Source organism: Manihot esculenta, chromosome 9, assembly GCF_001659605.2.
Source record: "Manihot esculenta cultivar AM560-2 chromosome 9, M.esculenta_v8, whole genome shotgun sequence".
In the NCBI taxonomy this organism is placed as follows: Eukaryota; Viridiplantae; Streptophyta; class Magnoliopsida; order Malpighiales; family Euphorbiaceae; genus Manihot; species Manihot esculenta.
The window spans coordinates 31266641-31284923 of NC_035169.2; the positions used below are offsets into that span (position 1 = coordinate 31266641).

General features: G+C 38.0%; 2 protein-coding genes across 4 annotated transcripts; both read left to right on the plus strand.

The window, feature by feature from the left end:
• Nucleotides 1-7947: 7947 nt before the first annotated feature.
• On the plus strand, nucleotides 7948-10378 carry LOC110622262 (kinetochore protein SPC24 homolog). Of its 2 annotated transcripts, none has more exons than XM_021766722.2 (5): nucleotides 7948-8378; nucleotides 9122-9263; nucleotides 9357-9458; nucleotides 9827-9900; nucleotides 10028-10378. In XM_021766722.2, exons 1-5 carry the CDS (start codon nucleotides 8201-8203, stop codon nucleotides 10129-10131), a joined length of 600 nt encoding a protein of 199 aa, XP_021622414.1. In that variant the 5' UTR covers nucleotides 7948-8200; the 3' UTR covers nucleotides 10132-10378. The 2 variants fall into 2 exon arrangements, with proteins under 2 accessions (XP_021622414.1, XP_021622413.1); XM_021766721.2 differs by having other exon boundaries at nucleotides 7949-8378; nucleotides 10022-10378.
• Nucleotides 10379-13738: 3360 nt separating this feature from the next.
• Nucleotides 13739-18282, plus strand: LOC110622778 (protein TIC 56, chloroplastic). 2 transcript variants are annotated; one of them, XR_002489172.2, is made up of 6 exons: nucleotides 13739-14587; nucleotides 15796-15993; nucleotides 16827-17109; nucleotides 17268-17430; nucleotides 17759-18098; nucleotides 18200-18282. XR_002489172.2 is itself a non-coding variant. In XM_021767408.2 (5 exons), the coding sequence occupies exons 1-5, from the start codon at nucleotides 13888-13890 to the stop codon at nucleotides 17957-17959; spliced, it is 1545 nt and encodes a 514-aa protein (XP_021623100.1). In that variant the 5' UTR covers nucleotides 13739-13887; the 3' UTR covers nucleotides 17960-18282. The 2 variants fall into 2 exon arrangements, 1 of the variants encoding a protein (XP_021623100.1); XM_021767408.2 differs by having other exon boundaries at nucleotides 17759-18282.
• Nucleotide 18283: the final 1 nt, after the last annotated feature.

Consider the following 18283-nt stretch of genomic DNA (forward strand, 5'->3'; position numbering starts at 1 on the left):
ATTTTTTTCATTCGGCAACTTTATTCTATGAAGGAGTGTTAACACAGGAAAACTAATAAAAAAACCCTTTTTATAACAAATAAAATTAAAATTCCCCATAAATGTATTATTTAGTATTATCACCTTGCAATATTTGAATAGAAATATTGAATTGAGTTTGGATTTCAGCATAGAAAGCACAAAAGATAGAGAATAATTTTGAACGACTCTTCATTCAAAATAACCTAATAGTCATAGAGAAATCATCAACAAAAGTAACAAGTACTTAAAGTCAGACTTAGACACAATAGGACAAGGACCCAAATATCTAAATATACTAACTCAAAGGGAGACAAAGCTTATTTATTGACTCGAGACACTATAGTTAAATGATGATGTTTAGCAAATTGACAAGACTCACAATCTAAAATAGATAAAGAGTGAAACTGTGGATGTAACTTCTTCAAAATAGAGGGAGAAAAATGCCCCAACTGATAATGAATATCAAAAAAAGTTAATCTCGTGGAACATGCAAGAGATCTAGGTAGTTTCTGATCTAAGATATAAAGACCCTTTAACTCATGCCCTTTACCAATAATCTGCTTCATCGAAAGATTATGAAAAATACAATGATCAGGAAAGAATGAGATACAATAATTTAGTGCACTAGTACTGAAAGCAAATTAAAGGAGAACTTAGGAAGGCATAACACAGATGATACAAAAAAGAAGGGGTTAAGTGGACATGTCCATAACCCATGACAGAAAATTTAGAGCTATCAGTAAAAGTAACATAAGAAGATGATGTATGAGACTTAAGATTGGATAAAAGTGTAGAATTATCTAACATATGTTTGATAGCACCAGAATCAATAAACTATTTTGAGGATGAAGACATAAGGCATGCAGTAGAGTTACCTGGCTTAACAATTGCAGTGATAGGAGAATTAGATGATTTCATAGTTTCCTGATATTGAGTGAATATTGCATACCTTTCTGCAAATATCAAAATTCTCTGATTAGAAGAGGACTCAAATGCCATGTACACAATTTGTGATCGCTGATTCTTATTCTGAAGTTTCAGGCATGTCTTCGTAGTGTGTCTAGATTCACATCAGTAATAACAAATAATTCCATTATAGTCAGAAGAAGGAACTGCTTTTCCAGAACGCTGAGATCCTCTACTACCATTAAACTCCCTCCCTCCGTTCCCACCTCTGTTATTCTGTCTGCCACTATCATTATGGCTAACACGGGCACTAGTGGTGTGTGAAGGAGCTGGAGAGGAAGATTTTATACGTAACACCCTAGTGAAGACATCATGTAACGATGATATTTCAGAGTCAGAAAGAATATATGAGATTTAGCTATCTCAAACTCTAGAGGGAGATCTGTAATGAAGCTCAAAATAGACATTTGCTCTTATTAAACTTGTTGAGTTTTCACATTTGTGCTAAAAGATATCAAGTCATTAAGTTCCTCATACACTCTTTTAAAATCCATAAATTATGAGTTCAGAATTCTATCATGTTTCTCAGCTCAATAAAACGCATTACACACATCATAAATGTGAGAAATATTCCCTTTGTCAGAGTATAAAACCTCCAAATAATCCATTACTTTTTTAACAAATTCACTGTAATACCCGGCTAGACTCCGGTATCGGAATTCCTACCGTCCGGTGGAATCTCGGGTGTCGGAGACCTCTAGAAAGGGTAAAACCATATTTTTATAAAATGTTTTAATGTATTTTATGGTTTTAATCAAGTAAGAAATGAGTTTTTGCATGAAAATAATCTTGGAGGAAGACCCAGGTTCGGCCGCCGAACCTCAAGTTCGGCCGCCGAACATGCATGCCCTTCGGGAGTGCTTTAGGCCCCCGAAAGCATAAGTGAGGGAAGTCCAGGTTCGGCCGCCGAACCTCATGTTCGGCCGCCGAACATGGCATGCATGCGGAGGCACGTTCGGCCCCCGAATGTGGCCTAGCCAGCCACCTATAAAGGGGTCCCTTAGCCGAAACTGTAACGACCCGAAAATCGGACCGCTACCGGTGCTAGGATCCGGGTCGACTTAAGGCCGCCGGGACCCGTAGCAAGCCTGACATGTAACCTGTAAACCTGTTTAATCCCATACATGATCCACAATCATACATAAAAATTTAAAACTTTTCTTTCATTCATTTCTCATACACCAACTCAACCTGAACATACATGTACATAGACATGATCATAATCACGATCCCTCTGTGGGATCTCATCAATGCCCCATCGGGCGATACAACCTGAGATGAGTTGGCTCAAACATAAACATTATAAAACATTTCTATAGATCATGTATCAAAAGGGATTACAATACTCATAGGGTCAAGCACATCTATAACCTCATAATACCTTATTACATAACATACTGAATTTTCTTACATTACATCACAATACAAATGTCATGTCCACAATCTAACTATTACATCAACATACGTCAAAAACTCTGGCTAACCTTCTGGTCTACCCTGTACCTGCACATCTGGGGTTAGGGGAGAGGGGTGAGCTACAAAGCCCAGTGAGCAGAATAGTAGAAAACAATATATTAAAATTTCATGCTTTCATGGAATGCAACACATCACAACAAATCACATCTCGGATGATATTGTCACCTATAGTCCTCTACATAGGTCCAACTGTGCCGGGACGTAGAATGGGTCAACCGGTCTTTTCCTTAACATAACATATCATACAGTCCAACTGTGCCAGGGACGTAGAATGGGTACAACCTGGACTTCCTCTTACATCGTGCCAGGGACGTAGAATGGGTACAACCTGGACTTCCATACTATATCATGCCATAACATCATCATATCATATGAGGACTAAAGGATCATCCAATAACCAATCCACATCAACATCAACATCATAAATGCAATGCAACATATTCGTGAACACTAATGCAAACAACCTACTATATCTCATGGCATTCATGATGCATGGATCATGCTCAAAATTCATAGTTCATATATTTTTAAAAACTTAAGGTTTATTCCACTCACCTCTGGCTAGCTCTGACAACTCTGTAGCAGCTGGCTCACTGCTGGGGTCCTCGGTTCCTCGGGTCCGAACCTACACAGGTGGACTCCAATGAGGGACCAAACATACATAAACATAACTCTAATATACTCCCCAAAAACCCCCCTAAGACATCATGAAACAATCACATAAAAACATGCAAGAAATGGCTGAGCAGGGCACTTTCGGCGGCAGGTTCGGCGGTCGAAAGTCCCTCCAGAGCCGAAAGTCAGGCAGGTTCGGCGGCACCTTCGGCGGCCGAAACTCCCAGACAGAGACGAAACTCATGCATGTTCGGCGGCACCTTCGGCGGCCGAAAGTCCCAGACAGAGATGAAAGTCTCCTTTCGGGGGCAACTTCGGCAGCCGAAAGGCCTGCCTCCACAAGGGGGTTCGGCGGCCGAAACTCCTTTCGGCGGCCGAACCTGAGTTTCTCCCGAATGGCAGAAACTCAGCTCCCCTAAGCACATTTCGCCTCCCAAGCTCAAATTATGCATACCACTCAACCAAAACATGCATACAAGCTCCTAGGGGCCTCAAACAAGCATATACCCCAACTACAACACTTCAACATACTCAAACATGCCACATTGCTCAAAAATCCCATAAAACCTAACATAGCTCAACTAACTTAAACATGCATTTCTACCCTATAAAACTTCATAAAACTTGTTTAAAACATATAAGGAGCTTAAGATCGGCCCTTACCTCTTGAAGATCGAGAGGAAGACGACCCAAACTTGGAGATCCACGAAAATGAGCTCCTGAGTTCCCAAAGCTCCAAAACTTGTTTCAAAAGTTCAAAACCTTCAATGCAAGCTTAAAACTCAAGAAAAATGGTGGGGATTTGAAGGAAAAACACTAGATCTGGGGAGAGGGAGGTCGGAAGCTAGCTATGGCCGAAAATGGGAGAAAGCTCGCCCATTTCGGCTAAGTGACCCTTTTATAGTGGCTGGCCAGGCCACGTTCGGGGGCCGAAAGTGCTTCTGTATGCATGCCATGTTCGGCGACCGAACTTTGATTTCGGCGGCCGAACCTGAACTTCCCTCAATCATGCTTTCGGGGCCTAACGTGCCTCCAAAACGCATGCATGTTCGGCGGCCGAACTTGACCTTCGGCGGCCGAACTTGACCTTCGGCGGCCAAACCTGGGTTTTCCTCCAAAGACTTTTCATGCATAAACTCATTAAATGTTCATACTTAAAACCATGAAATGCTTTAAAATATTTTATGAAAACCTGTTTCTACCCTACTAGAGGCTTCCGACATCCGAGATTCCACCGGACGGTAGGAATTCCGATACCGGAGTCTAGCCGGGTATTATAGAAACGGGTGAGTTTTTCTTCCCATTTTCGGCCAAGGTGAGCTCTCCGCCGTCCCTCGCCGATTTTGAGTTTCTTCCTTCCATTCTTCATGATTTTTATGAGTTTACAACTTTGTTTTGAAGATTTTTGAACATAAAGCAAGTTTTGAAGCTTGGAAGACTCAGGAGCCCTCTCCCTCCGTTCTCCAAGTTTAGGTCGCCTCCCCTTTCGATCTTCAAGAGGTAAGGGTCGATCTTGAATTCTTTTTATGTTTTAAGTAAGTTTTAAGTTGATTCATGGGGTAGAAATGCATGTTTAGGTTAGATGAGCATGGTTAGGTTTTATGTGAACTTGTGGACAATGTGAGTTGATGTGTTGTTTGCTATGTGTTGTAGTTGGGGTTTAGGATAGTTTGAAGCCCCTAGGAGCTGATGTATGTTTCTATGTATGTTTTGGTTGAGTTATATGCATGATTGAAGGTTTTGGGAGGCAAATGTGCATAAGAGCCAAGTTTCTGCCCTTTCGGGAGAAACCAGGTTCGGCAGCCGAAGGAACTTTCGGCCGCCGAACATGCCTGGGAGGCAAGCCTTTCGGCTGCTGAAGCATGCCCCCGAAAATGGACTTTCGTCTCTAGAGGGCACTTTCGGCCGCCGAAGGTGCCGTCGAACCTGCCTGACTTTCGGCTCTGGAGGGACTTTCGGCCGCCGAACCTGCCGCCGAAAGTGCCCTGTTCAGCCTTCCTTTGCATGTTTTGCATGATTGTTTTGAGGTGTTTTAGGGGGTTTTTGGGGGATGTTTTTAGAGTCATGTTCTAGTTTGTTTGGTCCCTCATTTGAGTCCACATGTGTAGGTTCGAACCCGAGGAACCGAGGACCCCAGCAGTGAGTCAGCTGCTTCAGTCATTGTCAGAGCTAGCTGAGGTGAGTAGAATAAACCTTCATGTTTTAAAGCAAATAAATTATAAAGTTTGAACATGTTCATGCATCATGAATGCCATGTGATATCCTAGGTTGTTTGCATTAGAATTCACGAATATGCTGCATTGCATAATTCTATAATGGATGTGGATGGACGTTGGATGATCCTTAGTCCTCGATACGATACAATGTGATGTGATACGGTATGGTATGGTATGGAAGTCCGGTTGACCCATTCTACGTCCCGGCACTATGTAAGAGAAAGACCGGTTGACCCATTCTACGTCCCGGCACTTTGGAATGTAGAGGACTATAGGTGACAACACCATCCTTGATGTGATTTACCTGTGATGTGATGCATTCCATGATAGCATGTATTTTAAATGTTTTATTATTCTGCTCACTGGGCTCTAGTAGCTAACCCCTCTTCCCTAATCCCCCAGGTTTGCAGGTACGGGATAGACCAGGAGGTCAGCTAGAGTAAAGTCTTGTTTATGTAATAGCTAGTAGTGGACATGACGGATATTGAAATGTATTGTATTGAATAGTTATGTAATGAAATGATGTTATTGAGGATTAGAATGTGCTTGACCCTAGTTTGTATGGTTATCCCTTTTGATACATGATCTCTCCAAAGTAATGACTTATGAATGTTTTATGTAAACCAAACTTAATGTATGAATGTTACCCCATTGGAGCATTGATGAGGATTCCAATGTGGGGTTAATGATTATAGTTATGATTTTATGCATGCACAGGTTGAGTTTGGTAATTGAATGAGAAAAGTTCAAATTTTTATGTATATGTTGATCATGTATGGGATTAAACAGGTTTATAGGTTGTATGTCAGGCTTGCTACAGGTCCCGGCGGCCTTAAGCCGATCTGGATCCTAGCGCCGGTAGCGGTCCGATTTTCGGGTCGTTACATTCACAGTGATTAATAAGATTGATTACCTCACTATGAATGAAATCGAATCTGTAAAAATAATCGAGTATCATCCCTCATCCAATCTTTCCTAATGTCATCAGTTGGAGGATATTTGGTAAGATGACCATCAATTTCAATACTTCGTAAACAAATACAGATAGTCTTACTCTAATCCATAAAATTAGACCCATTTAATTTGTGTTTCGTAATTTTACTCATCATCGGAATCACATCAGCTACGATGTTTTTAATTTTAGCCATGAGACAACCCACCCAAAGCAATGACAACGGAAAGCACAGGAAAAAAAAGATGTAAACAGTACCAAAATGTGTGAACAGTACCAGAATGCAATCCGAACCAAAAACATCTCCATAAAACACCCAAACGGCAAACTGACAATAGAACTGAAGAGAGCACTTCGAGGTGACTCTGACGATGGTGACCAGAGTAAAAATAGATATGCGACGCGCCTCCACGCGCCGGCGAGTGGGACGCCATTAAAACTTGTTGCAGCGCATGACGGCCACTTACCGGTTGGCCAATTGTCGGCTCTTCAGGATAGCATCGCCGGCTCTTCGACATCCTTCCTGGATGGACAGTGAGAGATAAATGTTACCCTATATAGGTAACCTAAAAGAACAGCATAAATGCAGTCCTAAGTCTATAACTACACCAGAAAAGAAAAAAAAATTCAAATATTTTGTATAGAGACACTGATATCATGTAGAAGAGTAATATTTATTGTATGTATTACAATAGAGATTTATATATAAAAAAAAATCTTATTTAGAAAGAAAAGGAATTCTTCTTAAAATTAAGGGAGTAGCACATCTATTAATATTTATTTTTTATATTAAAATATTTACTTCTTATAACGCAATATAAAAATTATTCAGAATACGAGTTGAAAATATACATTCTATTACTTATTTAAGCTAATTATAATTCTTATTTCCCTAACCCACTTAAACATGAGTTGTTGAGTTTAGATACCGATCACCTCATATATTTTTCTTACATATTACTTAATCACATAACACATCAAATATATTTAAAATATCATTGATAAAAAAAACATAAATAAAAATATATATAATTGATTATGAATTCGATTATGAATTCAATTATACATGATATGGGTTCATTTGTTTTGCTTTTAATTCTCAATAAAAAATAAAAATTAAAATAAAACGGTAAAATAAATTTTATTTGCTATAATAATTTTTGGTTCGGGTTGAAACTCTAAAAAGCACGCAAACTCTACGTCCATTCTCCGTCATTCTTGAAGATGTTTGACAACTTGATATTCGTCATTGGTTTAATTCCTCAAGGTTGCGTCCTTGCTAATCACTAAGCTATTAATATAATAGACGCCTACTTGGCAAGCTTACCATTTCTCGTGAGCTTTTTAATGCATCAACTATTACAGAGCCAGTCATTGTCACCTCTTAATTTAATGGTTTCAACTTTCAAGCTCATATCCTTTCATGGCCCTGCAACAATCAATTTAATTAAGATGTTCTTCTCTTGCTGTATTGCCTTCTAGCCGGTCTAAAGTCTTTGGAAGTAATTTAATTAACAAATTTTAAATTCTTAAAAAGTGTTAAAATTAAATACGCCCTAGATGTTTATACATGAGTTTCATAATATATCGATTTTTTTTTATTTTGTCAAATAAATAATTATTTAGCTTAAATGGGCTAAACAAAGTTCAAGGACAATTTGGTCATTTGGCCTTCTATGATTCAAATTGATCGGCAGGAGCCCCCTTTTTGTATTTTTTTCCAATTTCCCTCTCACTGCACTTTCATTTTGGCTGCTGAAAATTCTCTGTTATGCTCACCAGATCGGAGTCCTAAAAGCAGCGCTTATTATTTCTGCTATTCAGTTTCATTATTCACTTGCAAACCATTCTAGCCTTTCGTGATTAATTTCCCTAGTTGTTTTGATGTGATATAAAAACTTTAGAACCCTAGAGAATCATAGCAGACGACATTGGGTTATTGTCGGATTGGCAAATGGCGGATTCCTCTGGAAAGATCGATGTGGAGAAGCTGATAACTTATAGCGACGACCTTGTGGCGGTGTTGAAGGAGAAAAGGGACATCAACATTTTAACGCAGTGCCTTGACAAGTCTAAGGCTCTTCGTTCCTCTTGCGATGCCGAATTCAACGAGGCTCAGACTCTTCTCGAAGGTCGTTTTCCGTTGTCTCTCTGTACTTTTTCTTTTATTGTATAGTTTTCATGGCTGTATTTTTTGGCTACTGGTTTAATTCTACACAGTTGTGCCAAATTTACTTAACAATTACTTGTTTTTATCGAAACCCACCTTTTTAATGTACATTGCGAAGATTCATTTCTCATTATTTTGTGGGTTTTGTTTGCGATTTTCTGGTAGAGGGCTAGGACGTAAACAATTTATTTTGTGCCCATATTGCAGTAGATATGCTATTCTGCGATCCCTTGTCGTGCTGGAATCATTCATTTGTTTATTTGTTCATTTTATGTTGGTCATTTACGCTTTTATTTTGTAACTTTGGTTGGTAAGTTGAGTAAGTCTCTTCGGGAAAATTTTGTAGTAGTTGAAAGTGAAGTCAGTTGCTTGAGGAAGATTTCTTTTCTTCATGACTAATGAGTTTCTGGTTTTTCGGTGCGTCTTTGCTCATATAGAATTCTTGCCATTACTATAGAAGGTAAAGAAAGCTTGACTGTTTGTAATAAACAAACATATGAAACATTGTTTCAAATGTCATGATCAAGTCAGAAGTATAATGAGAAGGAACTACCCTTTTCCTACGGTGATATTAGAAACATTAGGTTTATTGGTTATTAATGATCTATGTCATAATGGACAATTTTAAATGATTTTATTGCCTTTATGCATAGAAATCCAGTTAGTTCTTTGTCATGCATTTGACACGGCATGCTCATATAGCAGCTCATCAGAAAAAGATAAACGAGTGTAAGCAGAAAACAGAGAAGGCAAAACTTGAAGTTCCTGCTGATGCTGAATTAGACATTCTTCAGAAGGAATTGGAAGCAGAGCAGGAAAAAGAACATTTGCTGATGGAGGAGCTCAGATAAGTATAAAGTTGATTTTTAATTATTTAGTTGTTGAGATTCTTCGTATTATGCAATGATGCTGATTGGTTCTTTCTGTAATTATGTAACACAGTCATCAACAATGAGATCAGTGATCTTGAATGTCAAAGGATTTCTCGTGAAGATCAAAAGAAAGCTTTAAAGAAACTTGAGCAGGAGGAGCTGAGGGCACAGTAAGGATATACAGAAACCTCAATGCCATCATTTAAGAGTTATCTAGTCTTCATCTTTTATGACCTTGCATTATTCTAGGATTCTGTACCTGAATCTGCAAATAGTAATAATGCATAATCTTATTATGTGGAACTAGTCTAATTTAAATCAGTTAAAAATGACCAAGCCTAATTAATCTATAGGTCAACTCATATTCTGATAGAAGATAAAGATTCTCAGTTTTTATGTTCAAACACAAATTCTGAGCCTTATCACATTTACAGTTTTGTTTCTGAGAATCTTTAGCATTTAATGGTTGATATCAGTAGACTAGATATAGTTCAGTTCCCATAGATTAGAAAATGAAGAATTTTATTTCATCTTGCAGGAGGAAGCTTTCGATGTATGCTTCTGTCACTAATATTATTCCGGACTTGGATGATCACTCCAAAATCTCAGGCCGTATCCTTGTTTTGCAACCTTCTTTATGTTTCCTTGTAAATGTTAACCTTCTTGTTTTTCCGGAGTATCCTTTTAGTTTGTTCTGGTATGGTATATGGGTTGTCCTTAATATCACTCTCAGATATAGTGGATAGAGAGAACAAGATGGTTGAGAAATTTGAATTTGACCCAGCAAACGTGGCTGCCTTTGATACATGCCAGAGCATTTGGAAGATGATAAATATGCGATAGCTGCTGACGTTGGACATTGTTGCATGCAACGGGCATACACTATCTTTCGGTGATTCTGTGAATCCTTCCTTTGTATCCATCTTTTGTAATACATTTAAATTATTCACATGGAGAAGTGCTGCTGATGAGGTGGGTTATGGTGTATAGGTTTTGGAATTATTGAAATGCTTAAAATTATTGAAATGCCTCTGACAAAGTCACAATCTGATTAATTTTGATAGTATTAGTTAAGATGTTTGGATTATAAGAAATATTTCTATAAGGTTCCGTCTTTGGTTTTTGAGGGCTTGGTTGCCTCCTTTAAAAAATAAGGGTCGATGAAATACTTTGTTAATATTACTTAGATGTTAAATTCTCCTCTTGGTAATAACAACAATGCATAGTCAAATGTATGATATTAAACCCCAATTACTCGTCTTCGTATATATAATATGACAGTTTCCAATCTCCATGACCTACATACTATAATAATCTAAATAGTGATACTCAGCTTATCAATTGCTTATTAGTAGTCACTGGGGCAAGGCAGCTGCAATAACATATACAAGCTCAAGGTTTGTGTTTTTCTAGGTGCAACCATGAAGCTTTTCCTTAGCCAGGCGGTGCTTTTGTTGCTGGGCTGATTTTCTCTGAGCCAGGCTGTGCTTCCGTTGCTGGGCTAATTTTTCTTGAGCCAGGCGGTGCTTTTGTTGTTGGGCTGATTTTTCCTGAGCCAGGTGGTGCTTGTGTTGCTGGGCTGATTTTCCTCGAGTCAGGCGGTGTTTTTGTTACTGGGCTTGTTTTCCCTGAGCCAGGCGGTGCTTCTGTTGCTGGGCCTATTTTCCCCGAGCCTGGCGGTGCTTCTGTTGTTGGGCTAGTTTTTCTTGAGCCAGGTGTTGCTTTTGTTGCTGGGCTGATTTTCCCAGAGCCAGGGAGTGCTTCTGTTGTTGGGCTGATTTTCCTCGAGTCAGGCGGTGCTTTTGTTGCTGGGCTTATTTTCCCTGAGCGAGGCGGTGCTTCTGATGTTGGGCTGATTTTCTCTGAGGCAAGTGGCGCTTCCAGTGCCCCATTTATATCATGTGGGTAGCATACAGGGGGAGCTGGATTTTTCTTAGGTGGAATATTTGCACAAACTACCGGCTTAGCAATGCCTTTGTAGGCCTTGCAGATACTGGCTACCAAGTTGGCTTCCTGAATTAGAAAAATTAATGCTTCTGATTTAGAGAGAAGGGAGAAGAAAAGAGAAGCAATATGTATATATATATATATATATATATATTCTGGAACTTACTTCTATATGTTCTTGATTCACCACAACCCATGGCACATATTCTTTTGCTGGAACCAAACCATTGGTCTCATCAGAGTATCCAAGCTCCAGCTGCATAGACATTCAAGGTCAGAAGTAGTTGTAGTTCTAAGCTCTAACACTTGTGTTATAACCAAAAGCAAACTGCAATTGGAAGTACAAAGCCAATTAACCTTTCTTCCTTCTCCACTATCATAGCAAGCCTCAATAGGCTTGGGATCCAACCCTAATAAACCACAGCAATATTTCCACACAGCTTCTGTATTTGCAGCAGGCTTCTGATCTAAGGCTCCGTTTTCCGTGCACCAAATGAAAGAGAGATATTCAAGCTGCATACATCATCTCAAATTAGAATCTCTAGCAATATGTTAAGTGCACATTGTATTAGATATTGAGGAGTTGGAAAAGGCAGTTTTTACCTGGTCTGTGTATGCCTTAAGAGCACAGGCATGAATAGTATTGAGGTAGCATTCATCTGGGCCATGCTGCAAAATGTAGTCTGTGATTGTTAACATATGTAATGCAAAGATGATGAAAACCCAGATGAAGAATGTGATGAAGATGAGGAACCTGGCAGAGGAAGAGTTCGTGAGGTCCCACAACGCGAGCGTTTCCCCATGGAACCATCCTCAGGTTGACTATGTAGTGAAGATGCTCTTTGAAGAGAGCATTGAGCAGATCATTTGCAATGTAGGCTGAGCCTGGACAGAGAGTTTCATAGTAGATGGAGACGTTAACCTTTTCAATATAGCTCACATGAGGTGGAAACTTAGCAATATCGTTGCTGGAAGTCGATTGAGTTGGAAAGATGAACATGGAAATGGAGATGAGGATAAAGAAGCAATATAGAACTTCAAAAGCCATTTCTAGCAGTAAGCTCAATTGGTACACGTAACTGCATCGAGACTCCTTGCTAGAGGCTTTATTTATAATACCTGCGACCATAGCTTATGTCAAATTTGCGCTTCTCTAGCTCAAAAAATTATAACATACAACGTTGTACATGTTACATTTATTATGATGGGACCTACACGAGACCCACCATGATCATCATTTCTTTCTCTAAATGTAATTCAGCAGGTATTTACAGTCATTTGAATTGCCTTGCCAATGGTGATAGCACTGGCAGATCAATCTCATGAAGCAATGTCCATGCAATGAAGGCTAACTGCCTTGCATCTTTGCTGCTACCTCTTGTATTTTGAAGTGAAAATTTGCTCGAAACATCATCCAGATCACAATTAAGCTGAAATAGGAAACCTTGTTTTACCTAGAATGGAATTTACTAATAAAGAACACCCTCAAATCTGATCTACATAAACCTTAATCTGGTTAAGTGTTGATCTGTCATGTTAATTCTGAACCATGATTAAGATGCCTATCAGTCTATTTACATCATCTGCAACAGAAGAAGTTCAATGTCTAATCCATGTAAGAAAGAACAGCTGTAAAGCTCCATCTTCATAGTAATATTTCAAGACAAAGATGATCCTGATTAAGACTTTCTTAAGCACTCCATTCCTGATTAACCATGCATGGGAACCCAATAGAGAAACTACAACAGATTTTTAGCAAAATTTCAGCATTATATAAGAAACCTGGCAGTTCTTCTTCCATTCATAAGCAAGTGTTTGTTTGATCTGCCATTTGAATCTCCCTACCAGCCAATGCTTCCAATTTTGGCACGAGCCAGATTTTAATGGAAGTTTATGTGAGCTTGATGAATATTACTCGAGCATTTTTATGATTTATAATTTCTCTGTCAGACATAATTATTATTATTAAATTATAATAATTTAATTATTTAAATTTTATTTTTTATATCAATTTATTCCCTTTAACTTTAATATTTATAATAATTTAATCTCTTTAATTTTTATCATTGATTGACAAATATTATTTTATTAATAAAATAAAATTTAAAGACTAAATTATTTATTATTAAAAATCAGAAATTAAATTGTGTGCTGTTATAAATTTCAAGAATTAAACGGTAAATTACTTTTCTTAATCAATTTAATACATTTTCTTAGAATGATTACTTAAAAAAATAAATATCACTAGATATAATATAAAAATACCCAAAATTTAAGTTATTTTTGTGAATATAATAACTTTATTAATTTTAAAAAAAGTAAGTATAAATTACTTCTAATAAAATATGTTTATATTTTAAAATTGACAAAAAAAATTTTACTTTGAATTTTCAGAACTAATTAAAAAAGAAAAGTTAAAAAAAAAAAAAAATCCATCTAAGCCTGGCCTAGTATACTTATAGAGCCGAAGCAGTTGAAGCTCAAAGGCCTAAAAAATTAGACTTCACGAGTTCAAACTCACTGCGGCCCATTTGCCCATGACTTCTTCACCCTCTTCTCTTCTTCGTCTTCCCAGTTCTCCATTTCTAGGTTGAGGTTCTGTTCTTAGTCAAGGACCAAAACCCTGTACCCTAGTCTTCGAATCTTGTACTAATGGCGTCTATCAATTTCAATTTCAATTTCTTCGACAACTGGTTCAACAAGCCTCCGAATCCACTTCCTCCTATCAACCTTGTCCCACTCATCCACTCACTGTCCAACAAAACCTCTCGCACCACTAACTTCGCTTCTATCAGCTTCTCGAACCCATTCAAAAAACCGAAGATGCCGGAACCGGAGTCCAAAGAACCGGGCTACTGGCAGCAAATGCTGGATCAGTACTTCTGGGAGAGCGAGAACCAACCCGATTACCGTCACGCACCAGAAGTTGAGAAGATCCTAAATGATCATCCATATTTAGAGAAAAAGGAAAACCCAACTGAAGAAGAAATCAAAGAGAACGAGAGATTCTGGGAGGAAATCCGTTCCAACCCAGTAGTGCAGTTTTTGGCCCGAGCTGAGGAAATTGCGGATAAGATGAATGAATTGGAGGTGAATGCCAATCCGCTTCCTTACCGGTGGGAGGACAGGAAGATGTGGCAAGCGGTGCCGAACGTCATTGGGCCTGACGGACGGCCCATGCCGAGAAAGGCGATAATGACGAAGCAAGAGAGTGACGATAAGTTTTGGGATTTTGCAAAGCAGTTCTTTTTTGGGCTATGGGGGTTTAGACGGAGACCCTACCCGTCTAGCCGACCCATTGATGTTGCTCAAGCTATTGGCTACAAACGGCTGGAGAAGCGATACTATGATTGTGAGTTTGCTCTATGAAACTTTTAATCAACTTCTGGTATGCTGAGATAAGCAATTTCTTTGAGAATTTACTCTTAATGCTGTTCAAATTTTGGTTTGACTTGTACTGAAGTTGTGAGGACATCTATGAATAGGTTGTATTTGGACTGAATTGTCTGCCTGTAGAAAAAATTGGTGGATATCAATCACAAAGAAAAGTGACAACTAAATGCAGAAGTCTTAAGTGTGTAGTCGTAGTTGAGTATTTCATTTTGGTCTGTAATCCGCTACTTCTGTGTTTGTTTTGTCATTTTAGTCTAATGCTATGTTTGGATTGAGGGAAATGGAGAGAAGGGAAAAGAAATTTGATTTCCCTATATTCTCTTGTTTGGACATCAACTAAAGAGGAGAAAAGGAGAGAAATGGAGATAAAAGAGGAGAAATCATATTTCTCAACTCCTTATATTTTGTCCAAAGTGGGAAATGGAGAGAAATGAGAATTAGTTGTATTAAACTACTTAAATGCCCTCTATTTATTAAATTGCAAGGGCATAATAGTCATTTTTTACATTAAAGAAGCTGTATTTCCCCTTATTCTAATAATCTAACCAAACAAAACAAAGTAAATCACATCCCTTTTATTTTCTTTTCTCACTGTTTCTCTTCGGGAAAATTACTACTTAATTCCTATGGTACAGAAAAATTCAGTAGTTAGTTCCTCAATTTTGAAAAATGCATTAAAATGTCCCTCATATTTTAAAAAGTCTATTAGTTAGTCCCTTTGGTAGTTTTAGTTGTTAAGTATAGTAAAAAATTCTAAAATGCCCTTGATAGGGAGGACTAATTAGTCAATTTTTTAAAAATTGGAGAGATCAAATAATAAGCTTTTCAAAATCATAGGGATTAAATAGTAAAATATTTAGTAGGAAAATTAATGGAAGGACTTAGTAGTAGCAAAATTAACAAAGGGACTAAATAGTAGACTTTTTTTAAAACGTTATGGACATTTTAATACAATTTTCAAAATCGAAAGTCTAACTAGTGAGTTCTCATATACCACAGGGGCTAAGTAATAATTTTTCTTTTCTCCTCTTTAATTTCTCTCCACTTCCACTTTACAACTAGACATCCAAACAAAGGGTTAATGAGCACTATATCTGATGTGGCCAGTTTATATGTCTTATTGCTATCTTGCTTGTTTATTGATGTTGTTATAGTTCATTATCATAGTTATCATGAGAAGTGGTGGATTTTACTATAAGGATCGTTTGGGCCGGACACGAGGACCAATGGAGCTAATACAACTTAAAACTGCATGGGGTGCTGGGATAATTGATAAGGACACTTTCATATGGGGTGAGGACTTGGATGAATGGGCACCAATACACATGATTTATGGCATGGAGCGCGCAATTGCCACTTGGGAAGGTCCGTGCAGTTTCATTTTTTGTGTATATGATGGTCTACTTTTATACATGAGTAATTTGAAGAATGTGATTTTGGATGTCCATTTCTTTTAATTTTCTGAAGTTGTAACTTACTACTTCAGGACCGCATGAGTTATCTAGCAACTGATGCTGGCAAGGGCTAAATCATATGTTGGATGTGAATTGTGAATGTTATGAAGTCTAAAGACTGGATGACTTAATCCCTCATCTTCTCTAGGATGTCTCTGGAAGTGCAAATGGTACTAGAAGACAACAACAAAAAGAAAAGATGTATTGGGAATGAATTTGAAGAAAAAACTTTAGTTGAAAATTCTCTGGATGAATGTTTATGTTTAATTTTCTCCATGATGCCATCTGATGTTTCATAATATCAAGGGATTCTTGTTACAGTAATGTTATCCTTGTACAAGAAAATACAGAAAATAAGGGCCTAGCTCTAAATACAGGGAATCTAGGCCGTCTTCCTTTTGTCCAGAATTGGATGTTGAGGTTTTGGATAAAAAAAATGCTTGTCTAGCATAATTTACTCAAATTAAACATAATGTTGCATGAACAAGGCAAATGCATTTGCATGTCATCAACATTTTATCATGTCTAAAGCCAGCAATCGAAACCCAGAATCTGTTGACTACATCAGTTATATGTTTTTTTACTCTTTGATTGTCTTTCATTTAAGAAAGATGTCAACTTATTTAACTCAAACCCAGAATCTGTTGACTACATCAGTTATATGTTTTTTTATTCTTTGATTGTCTTTCATTTAAGAAATATGTCAACTTATTTAACTCTTGGATTATGGATTGATTACTGCAGTTAGACTTGCTGCAGCAGCAACCGCTTTTCTACACAAGCTGCAGAAAGGAACTCCTCCTTGGGTTCCTCTCAAGGGACGCGAGAAGAAAACCTATAAGCAGTTGCAACAAGAAGCCATAGAGAGCAAAAGACGTGACTTAGCTGTTTTGCAAGCAAATGATGGTGTATGGCCAGGAGTTCGAATTCCTAGTCATGCCCTATTTCTTTGGGCAAGTGGTACAGAGCTTACAAATGTATTGGAAGCTGACCATATGCCTAACAAATACATTCCAAAAGATCTCAGGTATAGCACTGGCATCTATTTTTGTTGGTCAAATTGGTCAGGGACAAGATTCTGTCGTGGCCTCTTAAGCATTTCATGCTTGTTATGTGAAATATCATTGCATCACATTGTGCTGCCCGTATCAATTAATAACCTTTTTGGTTGTTTTTGTGAGTCAGGCTCCAATTGGCTGACATTATCCCTGGGCTAAGGCCATGGGAGGTTCTAAGTGTTGAGCAAGCAATGGATCAGATAACGTATGGTGGAAAGTGGTACCGTGAACCTCTTGGGTCATATACTACAGGTCCGCCATACATCAGGGACTGGAATGAGGATGTCAAGGTACTTTTTGTTCCTACTTCCAGGTTTTTATCTGAGGTTTTTCTTTTCTTTATTTCTGGAGCTTGAAAGTTTAGGTAGGCATTAAATTATTTGGAGAATTGTTCAAGTTTATGTGCTTGAGGAATCAGTAAAGGTGGATCGCTGTGTAGCATCCGTGGCATATATTGCATCATATTCTTCATTGGGAATTATAACTGGATAAGTCCTCTAGTAATCTGAATGATGCAAATTTTTTGAATGGTTCTTCCTGAACTGTCCTTTTTATATTTGTTTTAAGCCCTTTGAGTAATGGCAGTGCCTGAGCTTTGTTCATTTACTGTGCCTTCAGAGAATCCTTGGAGTTTTCTACACTCTTAGTTTCCAAGTTTGCGAGTATTTGGAGAATACAATTCCTGGTTTCAGTACTATAATGGAGAAAGCTGAGGCTGATGCTGCTGCCAGGGAGGCCAGATTTAAGGAGAGGGAAGCTCAAAAGAAAGCTAGGGAAGAAAGGATGGTACGCAGACGATATATGAAGAAATATCCATAGTGCCAATGCAACCTCAGTTTTCCTCAATCTTGGATGATTTAATGGCAATCCCCTAGGCAGTATATTCTTAACTGTCATATTTGGCTTGTGGAATACTTTGGACAAAATTGCTTGTCATTGTTCTGCTTTGAAATGAGAGGTAGTTCATAATTTTTCAAAGCTATATTTCCCCACCTCTAAAGTTGATCAAGCTTGAAATTCAGAGCTGATGCTCTTGTTTTTGACTGCTTGTCTTTACAGGTGACGCAGAATACTTCAGAAATATATAGTCCATGGTCTAATGTTGAGTTAATTTCATGAATGATTATTTTACTTTTCACTAAT

What these genes read in the sequence shown, in the direction of transcription:
- LOC110622262 (XM_021766721.2), top strand. Translation starts at nt 8,201, where the DNA reads ATGGCGGATTCCTCTGGAAAGATCGATGTGGAGAAGCTGATAACTTAT. An exon ending in GGCTCAGACTCTTCTCGAAG is followed by an intron (nt 8,379 to 9,121) that starts GTCGTTTTCCGT and finishes CTCATATAGCAG; the next exon opens with CTCATCAGAAAAAGATAAAC. An exon ending in TTGCTGATGGAGGAGCTCAG is followed by an intron (nt 9,264 to 9,356) that starts ATAAGTATAAAG and finishes ATTATGTAACAC; the next exon opens with AGTCATCAACAATGAGATCA.
- LOC110622778 (XM_021767408.2), top strand. Translation starts at nt 13,888, where the DNA reads ATGGCGTCTATCAATTTCAATTTCAATTTCTTCGACAACTGGTTCAAC. An exon ending in GGAGAAGCGATACTATGATT is followed by an intron (nt 14,588 to 15,795) that starts GTGAGTTTGCTC and finishes TCATTATCATAG; the next exon opens with TTATCATGAGAAGTGGTGGA. An exon ending in ACTGGAATGAGGATGTCAAG is followed by an intron (nt 17,431 to 17,758) that starts GTACTTTTTGTT and finishes CTGTGCCTTCAG; the next exon opens with AGAATCCTTGGAGTTTTCTA.